The following is an 18,436-nucleotide window of genomic DNA, read 5'->3' as shown; positions in this document are numbered from 1 at the left end:
GTACCAATTGAGGAGCACTTCCCAGTAACTAAATCAAGGGACAGCCTTTGTTCTACCATTTCGATTTCTTTTTCCAAAATTCCAGTAGCTCTAGTGATAAAGGCGTCAAGGGGGCCAGAAACTACGCCCTTAGAGGTTTGTATGTGGACTAAACGTTCTTTCCCAGATCTTAGTGGCATAGTAAGAGACTAAGTGGAAAAGTATGTAGGGGTAACTGTAAATAGGTCCACTACGCTACGCTGTAGGTACCAATAGGCCCCCTGCCTTGTTATAGTTAGTAAAAATACCTTTTTGTACAATACAAGATGGATAGCGTGAGACAGGAAGTAATTTTTGGCAGGGGTCTGGGCCCAACCCAACCTTGTCCGACCAGGGACGGCCACAGACGGTCCCGCCCTTGTCCCCGGGCTTCTCCCGGTCGCTCCCGCGCGCTCTAGCGCAGCGGGGTTCGGCTATTCCTATTAAAGGGATAAGGTGGTTGGGGGGCGGGGCAACCAGGGAGAGCGACCAGGTGCAGGTGATGGTAACACAGGGACTCCTGGGAAATGGAGTCCCTGTCCCTCACCTGGCGCTCGCAGCCCTGCAGCAATGTTCTCCTCCCGCCTATCAATGCGCACAAGGTCCCAAGCAAGGATTCCTCTCCTCGGCTGAACACCCAGCAAGACGGGCGAAGCGGGACCCGCGCAGCGGGTACCGCGAGGTCCAGAGGTGGCAAGAGTATTTCCAACAGAAGGTACGTTGCAGGGATTGTGTAGCAAGCTCCCTGATCAGCAGAAAAGCAGTGTAGGCGTCTCCCAGTATGCTAAGGCAGGCGGCACCTTTAGCTCGATGGTTGGGGGCGGGGCAACCAGGGAGAGCGACCAGGTGCAGGTGATGGTAACACAGGGACTCCTGGGAAATGGAGTCCCTGTCCCTCACCTGGCGCTCGCAGCCCTGCAGCAATGTTCTCCTCCTGCCTAGCAATGCGCCCAAGGTCCCAAGCAAGGATTCCTCTCCTCGGCTGAACACCCAGCAAGACGGGTGATGCGGGACCCGCGCAGCGGGTACCGCGAGGTCCAGAGGTGGCAAGAGTATTTCCAACAGAAGGTACGTTGCAGGGATTGTGTAGCAAGCTCCCTGATCAGCAGAAAAGCAGTGTAGGCGTCTCCCTATACACTTATACAGGGCACTGCGGGAGGACAAAAAGTTGCGGCCCTTGGTGGTGGAGGACAAATGGCAGCAGGCGTGTCCACAGAAGATTACCTCCCGAGAATGGGAAAAAATACACAAAAGTGTGAGGAAGGTATCAGTGAGCAACCGCTTTAAGCAAATCCAGTATAATATCATACACATGACGTACCTATTGCCCAAACGGCTTCTAGCCATTGATAGCGACAGAGACTCTCACTGCCCAAGATGTCGTAGTGCACAAGCGGATTTTATACACATGGTCTGGGCGTGTCCCGTGCTCCAGTCGTACTGGGGTTTAGTTTTGGAGGTTCTGGCAAGGGTGACGGGGTGGATAGTGGACATGGACCCGCGTGCTTGCCTCCTGGGCTTGATCCCCCGGGATCCCAAATGAAAAGTAAGCAGGCGATTCCTAATGTTAGGCCTGGTCACAGCCCAGCGTCGTATTGCAATCCACTCGTTGTCCCCACAGGGCCCGACGTTGCTGAAATGGAGGGCAGACCTCCGGGAATGGGCATTGCCTGAGGAAGGACACATGCGCAACACTAGGAGGGATGGCAAACTACCTGAGGTCCTGCTGGCTTGGGGGTGATGTTCCAAGAATTAGTGGGACGAGACACTCAATCGACACAGGGCAGCTTGGAGTCAGAGCTCATAGAGCGGAGAGAGGCTCCGGTTCCGGATGAAGGGACACAGGGCGACTCACCGTAGGGGATACGAGACCCGGACCTTTATACCTACTATCCTTTATTGTTGTTTTTTTACAGACCAGGCAGCAGGGGGGGAGGGGGAGGGGGATGGGGAGTTTCCACATAGTTGTATAAGGTTTCAGAGCACATGGAGGCTAACAACAAGCCTTCGAGCAGTATGTACTGGAGATTATAAATGTTGTTGCTTATGGGGCGACATGTTTAACCAGAAAAACCAATGAAAACAAAAAAATAAAAAAAAATCAGTATCTATGAGCCAGAGTCAGACTAGCTATAGTGCCTCATTTGCCCTCCTAACCTTTTCAGAGAAACAAGTGAGTTGGCACCCCAGAACATATCAGACTCAACCTTCTCAGGGATTGCAGTAACAAGAGACAACCTTTTGGGCTCTCTTGCACTTTTCCACAATAAGATAAACAAGAGACACTAAGGAAGTTTATATAATATTTAGTTAAACTAACATGCTCTAAGATGCAGTATTTTCGCCACAATTAGACAACAAATGCATATAAAAAATAACATTAGCATGGTCAAAACAAACCGTAGACCGATTAGCCTAAATCTCTCCTCCCCCTTTTCTACTTAAGCTAAATGATTATATATTATAGATCTCTAGGATCAGTGGCGAACCCCATACCTTAGCATACATAGTTGTATGCTCTACATCTCAGCTGATGCAGTCGTCTTTCTTCAGGACCTTCCCTCAGTGTGTGTTTTTTCAGTACCCCTGTCCTCACAAGATGTGTGCTCACACACAGCAGCTGCACTCTCTTATGTCTAGGAGCTAGTGTCTGACCAGAGAAAATAACCAGGAGCATTGTTGTTTGACTTAGTCCAGGGACCCAAGACTAAATCCCAGGAAAAGAACAAAACAGAAACATTCTAAAGAGTCCTCTTCAGTACTGTCAACTGATCAGTCACTGGGTACGGGAGTGTTCGCTTCCCGATTAAATATATGCTTTGTGGGGGCTTGGCCAGTAGGACGCACTTCTGAGGAGCTCCTCACAACCCGGCAATATCCTACCACACCAGCCACTTCTGACCCTGTGCCTGCACTGCTCGCCCCGAGACAATCTGTCTCCTTAGTGCAGGGTACTGTATATGTTGCATCATTGACTATGTTTCTGTAACAGGTGTGGGTTTCGCATTTTGTACGAGACCGTGGGTGCCTCCTTCCATGTTTAGTGGTTGGCCATGTTTGTGAGTTCTGGGGTTAGGCTGTTGTGGATCCTGACAACATGGTTTTTGATGGATGTGCAATGTGTGTTACTGTTATACTGTGTCCATGGTGGGGGATGTTGAGGGAATTGCCTTATCCAGCAGTCCTCCTTGTTTTAGGGTGACGATTGTGGAGTGTAGCGCAGGTGAGCCATTGGCCTACACCTTTTTAATGGACGAGGGTGTATTTGTGGACTACAGGTTTGAGGTGAGGGGCACGATTTTGGTCTGGTCGAAAGTATATTGTAATTTGTCACAGCTGTATGCACTAATATCTTGACATGGAATGTTCGAGGCTTGAAGGGTTACTCTAGAAGGTATAGGGTTCACTCATTCCTCTGAAGTCATAGGGTGCAGATAGCCTGTTTGCAGGACACCTATCTCCTGGGGGTTGAGTCCCTGATGTTGGGTAAGAAATTGAGGGAGCAATTGTTTTCAGCTACTAATTACCTTTATGCACAGGGTAGCTACTTGAAATACTCCTGGGGTACCCTTCCGACACACTTATATTAATGCAGATATAGAGCGGGGCTATCTCCCTGGAATTCCTGAAAGATAGTGTTGGGCCCACAGTGATTTGGGTGGGAAATTACAACTGTGTTCTGAATGGGGCTATGGATAGTCACCCCCCCAAGCAGAGAACTAAGCCACTGATGTCGTCCTCTCTTGCAGCAGTTATGCGTAACCTGGGGTTCAGGTTATGCAGGTGCACCCTGAAGAGCGCAAGTATGCCCGTCACTCAATGATCCACAACACTTGTAGTCACCTGGATTACATACTGGTGGGTGAAGCGGACGTGCAGAACTTTGAGGTGACACGTCTGGGACGGCTTCTCTCCGATCATGTACCAGTGTTACTTAAATTGCAATGGGGCACTGATGTATGTTCAGCTGGACCAGGCCTTCCGACTTCTTGGCGGATGCTGTGTGTCGTGATGCACTGGTGATTTCCCTTACTGATTATCTGGAAGGTAACCAGGGATCTGCTGCTTCTAGAGCGATGGACTGGGAGGCTCTCAAGGCAGTCATGCATGGGCACTTGCATAGTAACCATCTGTGGCATGCAAAGTCAGCTGGAGGCGCAGAAGCGTCAGCGGGTAGATCTTCAGGGTGCTGCGGTGCTTTCACCGGAGGTGATGGAGGGGGTGCCCCAGGCTTAGTGGGAGGTGCAGTCAGTCAACCTGGGACTCCTTAGATAACTGTACGTTCAGAGCTTATCGTCGACATCTCCACAAGGAGGTTCTTCAGGAGGCTCGGGTGAACGGGATACAGCCGCACACTATGAGGGAGGGTGTTACCTGCCTTCTACTGAAGTCTGAGGGTGACGCGGCTAACCCCTTGTCATAGAGGCCCCTTACGATGCTTAAAAACGATGGCAAAATTCTGTGTAAGCTATTGGTTCACGCTTTGGGGGGGGGTGGGTGATTCGCTATTAGTGCACGAATACCAATGCTTTATGCCACCCGTAGTATCACCTTTTATCTCTGAAGGCTTACACATGAATTGCATAAAATGGTGGATGATCATCTCGAATTGGCCTTGGTTTCCCCCGAAATGGAAAAGGCATTCGATACAGTGGAGTGGCCTTTTCTGATGGAGGTGCTGCGAGTAATGGATTTTGGCCCAGTCTTTTGCAGCGGGGTGCAGATTCTGTACACTGACCCCACGGTCTGCGTCAACTTTGGAGTTGACCTCTCTGAGGGGTGGGAGGTTGGGAAGGGCAGCAGGCTGGGTTGTCCCCTCTCGCCGCTCCGATTTCCTCTCGCCATTGGCACTTCCAGGTAAGAAATTGGAGCCATGGGGGATTAGTTTGAGGAGAGGGAGGTTCCACACGTTATCTCCCTACGCAAATGACGCTTTGGTGTATGTCCGCTCCCTCTGCCAGGCGGTTCCAATATTAATGGGGCTCCTCAGTGCCTTCGGTAGGGTCTCAGGCCTTTGAGTTCATTTTAGGAAATTACTTTTGTTCCTGCTTGGCGGTCAGATCGGGGTGCCCTTCTGTCAAATTGTCTGGGCTCAACCTCCACTGGGAAATGGGGGCTTTAGATACGTGGATGTATGGGTAGCCCATACTGAAGACATAAACTGAAGTCTGAATGAAGAAAGAGTTGTAATAGGCATCAAGGGCACCGTTGCATTTTGGAATAGGCTCCCCTTCTCAGTGATAGGTAGGACTACTGTAGCCAAGATGGTCTTTCTTCCTCCCTGCCTTTATTTGGTTCAAAATACAACGTTCATATAAGGAGGTCTTGCTATACTGGACATAAGGTACTTTTATTATGCAGCCAACTTACAGCATGCGGTGAGTTGGTTGGCAGTACAGGATAATTGGGAGAAGAGACTGTCCCTTGACATGCTGGAGGACGACATGCTGGCGCTTGCTGATGCAAAGGGTTTGGCACCGCGCCATGGCAAATGCGACCTACTCCCCCACATGCAACACTAAGGTAACCGAGGCAAAGCTACTCAGCAGAAACATAATTCGGGAAGAGCCAGGTAAGAGGGTGGATGAGGGAGGGGCGGGTTGTTAAGTAAACACAATTGTAATCACATCTAGTTATTTTAATTCCTGTACTAAAAGAATGTCTCTGAAGTGTGAATACATAGCTAAAAAGTATTGGTACCTATAAATATTTGACAAACTGCCTTCTAATACAACAATGTACCAAATGTGTTCATGATTATACAAGGCTCGACAAAATAAAAAACGAATAAAGTGCGTTTAAAAAAAATGCAAGGGGGTTGGTCTGAGTGGGCAGTCCCTTACGTGGTGCAGCAGACTGCGGTGATTTGGGAGGCAGTGGTGGGAAGGGTGCAAAGTAGGGTCCCCTTTAATAAAGAGGCTTGTCTTTGGGACTTCGTCCCGTTTAGGGCAATTGATGGGGATATGTTCATGAATCTCTGGAGGGCGGGGGATGGTCATAGGGTGGGAGACTTGTATCCTGGGGAAGTCTTCATCCCGTTCCAGGAGGCTCAAGAGACTTTTGAGATGGGTCGAATCCACTTCCTGCATTATGCCAAGTTGGAAAGCGTTGTGTGGGAGGTCTGGGCTGGTTTCCCAGCAGCCCCTCAGCCTTCCCTGATGTTAGGCGGGTTGCTTCAATCGGGAGACATCTAATTTCTTTATTTTATACGGCAACCATGGTGACATGGTAACTGCCCCTTATATCTCACAAGCGGCCTGGGTGTGTGCGCTGGGGGAGTCTGCTGCAGATACGGACTGTGCGGGTGCATGTGTATTGGTGAGGAGGGTGTCCTGCAATCATAGGTTCAAGTTACTTCACTTTAATTTTCTCCATTGCTCCTATGTGACTCCTAGGCCCTTGAGGGAGGCATGATGTGGGGAGTTGGGAGCCACCTTTTTGCACTTGGCCTAGGAACTGGTTCAGGGATACTGGTTGATGTGGCAGGGGCTGCTCCTCCATTAAGGTGGAGGAGCGTCGCCCCACTACTCTCAAAGCAGGAAAAACATAGTTATTTTATTTTTCAAACGTTTGGGGCTAGGTTAGGTCAGGGCTAGTGGCATGTGGGAGGATTGGTTTGTGCACACTGAGTGCACATGACTGCTTGGCCAGCTGGCTGGGGCCAGCAAAACAGTCCTGCGCACTTAGCAGGTTCCCCACCAGGCTGTAATGCACAGCCTGGTGCGGAACGTGCAGACTCCCTATCCCGTTGGGAGCGCCGAACCACGGTGCTCAGACCAATCACAAAGCTGCATCGCAGCGTTGTGATAGGCAATGGGGAACCTGGGAGCCCGGATGCTTCCTGGTTCCGAGTCGAAGTAACGGAGGAGAGACGGCGGCCAGCGGCTAAGAGGACGGAGGTAAGTGTTTTCTATTTGGTATACTTTCTCCATCTTTGCATTTCATTTATCGACCACTAAGGCAGCCAGAAAGATATCAGATTTCCAGGTGCAACTAGGACTCCATTCACCTGGGCCATAGGACTCCTTGCCTCCTCATTAGTTCTTCCTGTGGGAGAAAGACCAGCATCCACTCCTGTTTCTGCATGGCATTATAAAAGGTTGCTAGTAACGGCCTGATTATTAGCTTCCTTACCCCCGGATTACCTATGGCAAAAATAAATGTAGCTCTCTGTAAATGTTATTTGTCGGCTCAATAGGTGTGCATCTCCCATGTCTTTTTTATATCACAAAGTGTATGTACAGGTTTTTATTTCCAATCTTGAAATTGGTCGGATGAGGCCTTTTAAGTAATTTTTAGGCTGAAACATGTGGCCACATTTAGGAGGCCCACTCACCATAAGAATGGGGATGATTAACATTAAGGACTTGCACAATGGCAGGATTCAATCTGAGATAAATCTTCTATCCCACAGAACTATTTGATTCCCCACATCAAATCAGCTCAAACAATGAGCACAGACTTTTTCTTAAAGACTAACAAGGACATTCAATTATTCTCTTGCACTATGAACCATTTACATTTTATTGAATGGCACATATTAATTTTGTCCTGATTTGTATATGAATAGGGATATAGGATCCTGATGACTGCTTCATCTATGATGTACGGTTTGCTCAACTCGTGAACTAAATTCTTTGTTGGAATTTGTTTCCTGTGTAGTGTCATTACCAAGCAATCCACCCTCAAATTTTCTTTCAGGGTTTAATTTTTCAACTCAATTGTAAGCTAGTTGTTTCAGGTATAGCAAATTCCGAGTTGCACTTCACTGAGACACAAACGACTACACACTTGTAGGAATTGGTGTGCAGCTGTTATCACAGACTGATGAAAATGCCCAAAGGACACAAGAGAGCACTTCCTCACCACAGACAGTGACGTCGCCTACTCCACAGGATATATCCCCCACCAACATAGGGAGGAGCACATAAACAAGGGCATTCTCCACCAACACAAAGACATAGAACTCACCATTATGCACATGCAAACAAATTGAAAAATCATCACAAACACTTAAAACCTATGGACAGTGTAATGAAAGGTCTACCAGTGACAACAGCTAAAACCAAACACACTGGGGCCTCAAGAAAGCATTGAAAATTCGAAACATGAAATAAAACAAAACAGAAGATCTAAACTTACCTTTCATTGAGCACATCATGGATTGCAGTCAAGATGTTATCCAGTTGTTTAACCAGTACCTGTAAATTACAGTACATCGGTTTTAATAACATTTCAGGGCTTCAGTCTAAACAAGTAGAGAGCATGGTCAATGAAAATGGTAGGAAATGCAGCTCAAAGAAGTCTCAAATACACTGGAAAGAAAGTAAATACATTGCTCACCGTATACGTGTTTGATCACAAGAGGGGAGGCATTTTTTGTCTGTATGGGTGGAGGCTAAGCAGGTTACCACACTTGTAGGTTGGCCATAGTGCATATATTGCTCGTGCCCCACACTAGAGCTGTTGATCAATATCCAAGCCACTAGCCCCATTCTCTCATTTATCATTAGCTCTTCTATAGAATCTCATGTTGTAAAAGAAAAAGGTGTGGGAGGCATGTGGGTGAAGAATATAATGTTAAGGCGCAATGGCACAGGAAAGTTTACAATAGCCTGCTCAGCACTCAATCCTGGAATGGAATGGTTAACAAGAAAATCTAGATTTACAAGCAGCGTTCCTCCAGAAAACTCAGTGCCAGAAACACATTTGATTGAAGCAATACAGCTGTTTTAGAGTAAATGTAAAGGAACAACTGTTGACATTTGCTTTTTTAGATCATAATCCAGTCAACAACAAACTGTACTACAATACTCATGCATTATGTCCCTGCAGATAGATCTATCCCAAAAGAACAAACCTCGCCACTAAGTTTTTCATGTGTGAAGTCAAGGACAGTATAACTAGCCTATCTTCGACTAGGAATATCCAAGAAATGGACATAATGACAATTTATTATTGTACCCTTTTACACATTACAATTAAAGGTTTTCCATGATCAGCCCTTTGGCAAGAGCCATATCTAACTTCTCAATTTAATAGGGGGGTGTTTAATCAAAATCATCTAGTATCTGCCAAATAAAAGGCTTCTAAAACCGAAAGCAATAAGCAATGTTGTCTTATTGATAGTTTTGTTTTAGCTACATACACCATGAAACTGCAGTAAATTAAATGAAGCACCTGAGAATGTACTTGAAGAAGCAGACATGTGGGGAGTCACACTTCTCAGTTACTTAAATGCACACTATTAAAATGGATGCACATCAGAACCACCTTTTCCATTCTCGAAATCCACAAGAAGCTGAAGACATAGCTTTATGAATAGGCCTTAGCAGCTTAGCCCGAGGCCAGACCAGGTGTGGTTCCTGCCTTAAGCTTCAGGATACCTTCCTGGGTGACAGAGCTCTGCACAAATATACATAGCATAATGTAATATGCAGGCAGAGAGCTTAGCCCATCCAAAAGACAAAAACAAGTTACCTATCTTGAGTAATGTAATTCATAATGACAAGGAGAGATTGTAGGGATGACTTCTATGAACCTTTTCACAGCCATCAGACTGGATTCAGAAATGTAATTCACTATAAGGGATGAAAGGGCTCCACATAAGTTGTCACATGGTAATGATATCAGTTTTTCTTTTTTTTCTACATAAAGGCAGTAAAGCTTGACAAAAGAATGCAGGGGACCAGTTAGCAGCTTAACAAACCTTCAGAACCAGGGGACAGTTTAGCAATACTGAAGTGACTGTAACCCCTCTAGTGATGAGCACAAAAAAACTAAAAGGGACTTGTCTGCTATGTCTTAACATTAGTGGAATCTATCCAGAGTTGGTTTATTTTCTGACACTTCTTTCTTTTCACCTTCATCACCCCTCAAAGGAGAGCCTAACAAGAAAGTAAGCACTTGGAGTCCTCAGAGGGAACCAGATAATGAATGATCCATTGGCGTACTAAGCACTCTTGGAGAGGACACATTTGTAGTCTTGCATGGGGCACTATAAAAATGCAATCATCCCTATGAGCTGCATGAACACTTGAGCTGGAAAGGATTGTTGTGGTTGAAATTTCGTGAGAAGAGCTAGCATGTTCGCTATTCTTACCAGAGAGGGATAAGCTAGCGCGGTTGAGGTGTTTATTGTGGCATCGAGGTATTGTTGTACTAGGACGGTTACAGATGGGACTTGGTGTGGTTTATTGTGAACCCCAAGTCGTGAAGCAGTTGGGTAGTGGCATGAGTGTGTTGTACACACTGGTTGTAGGAGCTGGCTTTTATGAGCCAGTCATCTAGAAATGGGAAGACGTGAATGTGCTGTCTTCTTAAGTGTGCTGCCACTACTGCTAGTCACTTGGTGAATACTCTTGGTGCTGTTGTGACTCCGAATGGGAGTACTTTGAATTGATAGTGCTGACCGTCGATTACAAATCTGAGATACTTCCAGTGAGCATTGTGAATGGGAATGTGGAAGTATGCGTCATTGAGATCTAGAGTAGCAAGGAAGTCGTTTTGTGAAAGAAGAGGAAGGACCTGTTAGAGTGTGACCATGTGAAAATGGTCTGACTGTATGTATATGTTTAGGGGTCTGTGTTCTAGAATAGGCCTTAGAGAGCCGTCCTTCTTTGGTACAAGATAGTATAGGGAGTAAACTTCCTTGTTTTGTTGGTGTAGAGGAACTGGTTCTATTGCACTTTTTTCTAGTAGGGATATTACTTCTTGCTTTAGCAGTAATAGATGCTCTTGTGACATTGGACGCTGTCTGGGTGGTATGTTTAAGGGGGTAGATGTTAGTTCGAGACAGTAACCCGATTGAATAATTTGTCGCACCCACCTGTCTGATGTGATGTTGGTCCAGACAGGCAGGAATTGTTGTAGTCTACCCCCCCACTGGAGTGGAATGGTGAGGGGGAAGAGTGGAGAAAAGTCATTGGGTAGTTGTTAGTTTTGCCTCTGCCTTTGTTATTGTTACCCCTGTAACCCCCTCTTTGGTAGCCCCTAGTGAAGGGATTGGCTAGGGGTCTTATAAGAGGTGGAGGGGCTATCGGAAGAGTAGCCTCTTGTGTTGCCTCTGTAGGATGAGCGACAAAAGGAACGTCTGGGAGCTTGCGACTGCAAGGCTCCCATAGATTTAGCTGAGTCGGTATCTTTTTTCATCTTTTCTAGGGATACATCGACATTAGGGACAAATAGGTTTGTCAACAAATGGTTGATTGAGGAAGGAATTCTGGACTTCAGGTTTGAAACCGGAAATATGTAACCAGGCATTTCTACGCAAAAGGACGCTGGTGTTAATTGCCCTTGAAGCAGTATCTGCGGTATCTAGGGCACAACGGATGGGAGGTATTGGTGATAGTTTTACCTTCCTGTATGAGTTCATTGGCCCTATTTTTATATTTGTATGGTAGATGCTGCATTATGGATTCCAGCTAATCATAATGTGCCCGGTCATATCTTGCTAACAGCTCTTGAGTAGTGGCGATGCACCATATGTTTGATGCCTGTGACGCCGTTCGTTTGCCAGAGGAGTCAAGGAGTTTAGACTCCTTATCTGGTGGGGAGGCCTCACCTGATGTTTGAGAATTGGCCCATTTCAGTGCATTGGAGACTACAAGGGAGTCTAGCAGTGCAGGGCCTCTAATATAGGCTGGCTCTGTAGGAGCAGCTTTGTATTTTTTCACAATTCAGGGGTTGAGGACTCGAGCCCTGACTGGATCTTTAAATACCTCTGGTGCATGCTTAATGACCTCCTTAAGCATTGGCAGAATTGAAGGGTGTGGTGTCGAAAGTGTCCATTAAGAAATCTTCCTCCACAGTGTCTGTGTGTAGGTCAACCCCATGGTATTGGGCAGCCCTATGGACGAGTAGGTTAAAACCTATAGTGTCCTCTGGGGGGGGGGGGGGGGGGGGGGGGGGGGACCTGGAAGTATATACATCATCCTGAGGAACGTAAGGGGTATTTTAATCATCCCATGGGTTAGGTGACTGAGGGGGACTATTGTTCCCTGATGGCTCATCTGCACCCCCACCTGTATCATAGGAATCTGTATCTACATCATCATCTGGAATAGGTGATGGTGTAGGAGAGTGATGTGGAGGAGGAGGAGGAGGAGTAGGGGGAGGAGGTGGAGAAGGGATCCTTAAGGGAGAGGTTGCAATGTCTCTCTTATTAGGTGGAGGAGCCGGTGCAGGCGCATCTGGTGGTCTCTTTTTGGAACTAAGCGCCAATTGTCTAGTCTTAGGATCCCTTACGAGAGTCTTGAGTAGGATCTGGTGTAAAAAGCTCTTCTGTGGAAGGTAGATCCTTCGGTCTAAGTTCCGGAGGCTTTTTCGGCACCGACTCGGTAGCTGTTTTAGGGTCTTTTGGCTTATAACTGTGACCTTTTGCAGTGTCCATTGCCAGAACGGTTCCGAGGCCTTTTTCGCCTCCGAAGCATGGGAGTCGGGGCCTTTAGGCAGTTTTTTGCTCTGCGTGCGGTTTCGGCGTCGATGAGCCCGTGCCAGTCTTCTGCGCCGAGTGCTTGGATGTCGAAGCAGCGGCCGGCGTGGATGAGTAAGAAGATAGCTTCTTTTTCGGTGTCGGTTGTGTATGGGCACCGGGAGTAGGCTGACTCGAGCCCAAGCCGCCTGAAGGCTTGGTAGGCTTCTTTGCCAGGCCCGAAGGCAGGGCATGGGAAGCAGTCTCTCGGTGTGCACCTGGGCCCGACGGTGAGGGTGTGACCGAAGCCTTTTTGGAGGGCGTCAAGGAAGGGTCGGGCCGACATGTGTACTTACGACCCGCTGAGCTGGAGTGATGTCCTAGATGTCTGAGTAGTCGGCATCGAAGTAGCTGGCGCTTTCTTCGGCCCGCTGCTGTTCTGGCATGTTGGCGCCCTCTTCAAAGAGGTCGTCGGGGATCGAAGCAGACGAGCGAGCCATGGTTCTTCAAGCTAGTCGGTCCCGAATTGTCTTCTTGGAGCGGAAGGAGGCACAAGCTGAACAGTCTCTGGCCTCGTGCTCCGGTGAGAGGCAAAGGTTGCACACCTCATGGAGATCGGTGTGGTGAAACTTCGACCCACATCAAGGACACTTCTTGAATGGCGTCTTTCCATGAGCCAGAAGATAAGGCCTATGTGGGCCCAAAGGCCTTCGTCGACAACCGGAATCGAAGACTTCGTAATTATCGAGATCACGTGGAGATGGGAAACGCGTTCAAGACAATACTGTCGGAAACGGGTGAGGGATTGCGCGCCGAACGAAAACTCAGTTCCAAACCGGAGCACAGTAAACACATCCGAGCCTGATGGCGGAAAAAAACAATCTGAGGATGGAGCCGATGCCCATGATCCAAAGGAGGAGTCACCTATCTCGTGACTTCCAAAGAACTTTTCAGGACAAAAACAAGTGCAAACATCCGGGCCCAACACTAGATGGTATCTATGCACAGTGTGTAATCTGCAGCTCATATGCCTCGAACTGTTAGGTTTTCGTGGCTACCCTGAACCTTAATCGTCAGTTCCTGCCGACCTTAATAGAGAGGGGGCAAAGATGAAGTCGTGCAGAGAAGACTGAAGACATCCACTGACTTGACCCCAGCCTTACCAGCCTGTCTGCAGCTACAAAGATCCTGCAAAGTAAATGACACCTGTCCTGCAGCCAGCGGCCTCCAAAATCCCTGGGAGGACTGATTGCCTCAAAAAAAGACCATAACTCTAAAGGACAGCGGACCGGTCTGCAAGAAACCAAGACAAAGGACTCTGGTGCCCTCCGGCCCGCGATCCCTGGCCACTCTGCACCCTATGCCCCCAGCCTGAGTCCAGGTGGCCTACCGGTCCACAGCAGGTTCCCCAGCAATCCTGAGTTTAAGTCCAGCGTTGACTGACCCCTCCTGGACTCCACAACGACGCCTGCAGTGTAAATCCAAAGGTTCCCCTAACAGCGACCGGCTCTGGTAAAAAAAAAAAAAAAAAAACATCATCAACAGACATCCCTGCTCCCAAAGCCCATGGACCTTGTAGAGCTCGACAGACTGTGTCCCTGTGACCCACAGCATTCCAACTTACCTCTGCTGTTGCTCTTCATGCAGTCAACGGATCGACAACTGCAGCCTGTTTCTAAAACCGAGTTTCCCCATTTATTTGCATTGGGTCCCCAACACAGTGTTTGCTCCCTGCACCCAGCCAACCCCTGTGCCGCTGATGGTATATGTTTGGTGCTGCCTTGTGGCTTTGCCTAAACCTATGAAGCTTGATCCAGCAGCCACGTTACCTACACGCAAGCAACGTGTCTTCAAGCACTCCCAGTCTCCGTTGGTTAACATTGGGCCCTCACTCCAAATTTGACCTCTGTGCCACTGGTGGTGCAGTGTGAACCTTGCCCTCTGCTGACATTAAGCCCCGAAGAATGAAGTCTAAATGGTGTAGTTGCCTGCAAAACTGCAATATTGTTTTCCTCCAATAGGGTATTTTGGACTAAGTGAATGTTTTTCTGATCTACAAAGTATTGCTATTTCTTAAGACTATCTGCTGAACTTAAGTCCTACACTAAGTATTCATTTACTGCATTGAAAAGTACTGCCAGTTGGAAAACTGCACTTACCTGCAACTAAGTTTTCTTTGGTTCTAGAAATAAAAGTAACAAAGCAATATTTTTACAAAAAACTGGTCTTGGATTTAGTCACTGAGTGTGTGTAATCATTTCTTGCTTCAGTGTGTACAACAAATGCTTAACACATCCCTCTGATAATCCTATCTGTTCGGCCACACTACCACAAAACAGCAATAGTCTTATCTTTAGCCTCTGAGCACACTATACTTCACTTTGAGTTTGAGGTATATATATATATATATATATATATATATATATATATATATAAAAAAAATATATATATATAAAAAATATATATATATAAAAAATATATATATATAAAATATATAAAAAATATATATATATAAAATATATATATATATATAAAATATATATATATATATATAAAATATATATATATATATAAAATATATATATATATATATATAAAATATATATATATATAAAATATATATATATAAAATATATATAAAATATATATATAATATATATAAAATATATATATATATATAAAATATATATATATATATATATAAAATATATATAAAATATATATATAAATATATATATAAATATATAAATATATATATAAATATATATATATAAATATATATATATATATAAATATATATATATATATATATATATATATATATATATATATATATGTAGATATTTACAGAGCCAGCTTCCTACCAATTCTACTCCAGAAAAGGCACTACCGAAGGTAAGTGACTTGTACTTCTGATAGAGACTTCTAACTGCAGATTCCTCACCTTGTGAATAGATACCAAAGCAGTTCACCTACTCTGGTGGTGGATATGTGGAATGGCTCAGGCCAGCAAATCCTGCAGGACAGATCAGGCAAAGTGCCAGTCCTGCTACACCAGGCGATGCAGATGTCCAGAACTGTCAAACTGCGCTCCGGCGCAGGGCAGCAGCCTTCGCTCTGGTGGAGTGAGCGCAGAAACCCGGGGGATGATTCTTGGTCAACACACAGCAAATTTTGAAGCATAATACAATCCATTTTGAGACCGTCTGCTTCAGCATGCCTTAGCCCATCTCTGAGAATCTGACAAAAAGACAGGTATCCTTCCGGTTCAGTTTACACAGAAGTTAAGCGACCTTTTAGGGAAGAGGTCTTCAAACTTTTTGATACCGAGACTCCCCCTGTCAAAAGATTTTAGGCTTAAGGACCCCTCCTGAAACAAATTTCTGGAACCTGGTACTACTCATCCTCGACAACCATAAACGTCCCCAATTCCCACGGCAAATCCTTTTTATGGTGGTGAAACAACATTAAACAGTGTTTAACAATACCAAAAGTTTGTGAGGGGCTGTGGTTTGGTATCAGAGGCTTACTACACAGTTCAAACAAAAAGTATCCAAAAAGAATTACCCAAAACTTCACAATGGTACTTTTTTACAAATAGAACATATTTTCGCAAAACTTATTTGGATGATAACACCTTTCTGAGCCAATGTGATGAGTGTGCTCATTTTTCTCCAGAGAGGCAGTCAATCTGTGATTGCACCTCAAAAATACCAGTTGAAAACCCAAATATAGCAAAAAGCTAAAAAATAATCAGTCCAGCTTTGCAAAGGGCCTTATTGCGCAGCAACAAGTGTTGCTGCTTTTTAGTAACTAGTGAACCGGTTGAGCTATGAACACATTATTTCTTTTGTTAAAATCAGCAGTTTATGTGGCAGATGATTTGACTTAACGGCTAGGGCAGTCGACCTTGAATCTGGGGAACTGGGTTCAAGTCTCGTCAATGACGCTGAACATCCTGTGATTCTGGGCAAATCACTTAATCTCCTCATGCCTAAAAAAAAAAAATGAATGTGTACTCCTGTGATGCAACTGGTGCTATGTAAGCGCTCTGATACCCGATTTGGGTCAGGTTTGCGCTATATAAAACTCTGTAAAATAACAAGCATTTGCAATGCAATAGGTCTCGCAGCATTAAAGTTTGAGTTATTGGCATTGTATATGACAATGTGTTGCATTAAATTTTTAGCAAAGTCTGTATTGGTGTATAAAGATGATTTGCAAGATGATAGCTGTTGCAAAAAATTAAGCAATGTTGGCAATAATATTATATTATAATAATATTGTAAGTTACTGTTGTACTTATAAGCATTTTGGTAGCGCATAGTGATGTTGTGGTGCCCCTGAGTGATGCTGTAGTGATAGGATAGATAGCGAGGGCGATAGATAGATAGAGGGAGGCCGAGGGCGAGATAGAGGGTGTGCGAGAGAGAGATAGAGGGTGTGCGAGGGATGGAGTGTGGGGCGAGGGATGGAGTGTGGGCGAGGGATGGAGTGTGGGGCGAGGGATGGAGTGTGGGGCGAGGGATGGAGTGTGGGGCGAGGGATGGAGTGTGGGGCGAGGGATGGAGTGGGGGGCGAGGGATGGAGTGTGGGGCGAGGGATGGAGTGTGGGGCGAGGGTGTGCGTGTGGGGCGAGGGTGTGCGTGTGGGGCGAGGGATGGCGTGTGGGGCGAGGGATGGCGTGTGGGGCGAGGGATGGCGTGTGGGGCGAGGGATGGCGTGTGGGGCGAGGGATGGCGTGTGGGGCGAGGGATGGCGTGTGGGGCGAGGGATGGCGTGTGGGGCGAGGGATGGCGTGTGGGGCGAGGGATGGCGTGTGGGGCGAGGGATGGCGTGTGGGGCGAGGGATGGAGTGTGGGCGAGGGATGGAGTGTGGGCGAGGGATGGAGTGTGGGGCGAGGGATGGAGTGTGGGGCGAGGGATGGAGTGTGGGGCGAGGGATGGAGTGTGGGGCGAGGGATGGAGTGTGGGGCGAGGGATGGAGTGTGGGGCGAGGGATGGAGTGTGGGGCGAGGGATGGCGTGTGATAGAGGGTGTGCGTGTGGGGCGAGGGATGGCGTGTGGGGCGAGGGATGGCGTGTGGGGCGAGGGATGGCGTGTGGGGCGAGGGATGGAGTGTGGGGCGAGGGATGGAGTGTGGGGCGAGGGATGGAGTGTGGGGCGAGGGATGGAGTGTGGGGCGAGGGATGGAGTGTGGGGTGAGGGATGGAGTGTGGGGCGAGGGATGGAGTGTGGGGCGAGGGATGGAGTGTGGGGCGAGGGATGGAGTGTGGGGCGAGGGATGGAGTGTGGGGCGAGGGATGGAGTGTGGGGCGAGACTGTCCCATTGTTTGGGGGCTCAAGGCGAGTTTGGACGATGAAAATGAGCCACAAGCCGCTCAAAGTCACCTACCTACATGTCCATTAGATGGACCGCAAACATGGCAGGAAGCACCACATCTGCTGACACTCGTATAGCCACCATGACCACCATTGCTCTACTCCTAGGACTGACCTATGTGTATTAGTCTTACAAACAAAGGCAAATGTATTAGAACCCAGGTTTATCTCAGTGACTAGACCCTAATGTTTTATTTTGCAGTGACTTGAGTCATGCCTTTAATAGAAGTCAAGCTATTTTCAAATAGCCTGTATGCTTTCATACCTTCCTTGCTCAAAAATAGTTTGTGCCACATATTTTATCCGGCACTAGTTGAGGCGATCTGCGACTCACAGTTATGCGTGGCAGTAAAGACGGTGATGCAGGAAGAGACCGCTTGTGCCACAGAGATGGAAAACCAAAATGGCGGATGCTTGTTTACATTCCGGATGAGTCTTTACAGCAGCTGGGCCACATTAGAGGATGGGCAGAACCTGAGGTAGCGCTCTGACTAGGAGTACTGAAGAAACACTGGTACTTCGCTTTCCTCACAGAGTCCCCGGAAAGGGAAATGTGCTCAGACTTCCTTGAAGCGAACGTCATTCTGACTCGGCTGCTGCTGTGCTGATATTGAAAGGTGCTGA

At 46.9% G+C, this 18,436-nt stretch overlaps 1 protein-coding gene across 1 annotated transcript in view; it reads right to left on the bottom strand.

Annotated features, from left to right (window-relative positions):
* The window catches only part of SMG1 (SMG1 nonsense mediated mRNA decay associated PI3K related kinase), a 1,634,890-nt gene that overhangs the window by 1,397,081 nt on the left and 219,373 nt on the right, over nt 1-18,436 (bottom strand). The window contains exon 5 of the mRNA XM_078665250.1: nt 8,161-8,219. Coding sequence (XP_078521376.1) covers nt 8,161-8,219 — 59 coding nt within the window. The remainder of the gene's footprint in view (nt 1-8,160; nt 8,220-18,436) is intronic.

Source organism: Lissotriton helveticus, chromosome 10 (assembly GCF_964261635.1).
Source record: "Lissotriton helveticus chromosome 10, aLisHel1.1, whole genome shotgun sequence".
In the NCBI taxonomy this organism is placed as follows: Eukaryota; Metazoa; Chordata; class Amphibia; order Caudata; family Salamandridae; genus Lissotriton; species Lissotriton helveticus.
Note: the sequence above shows the minus strand (reverse complement) of the source record. Positions and strands in the feature narration are given on the sequence as shown.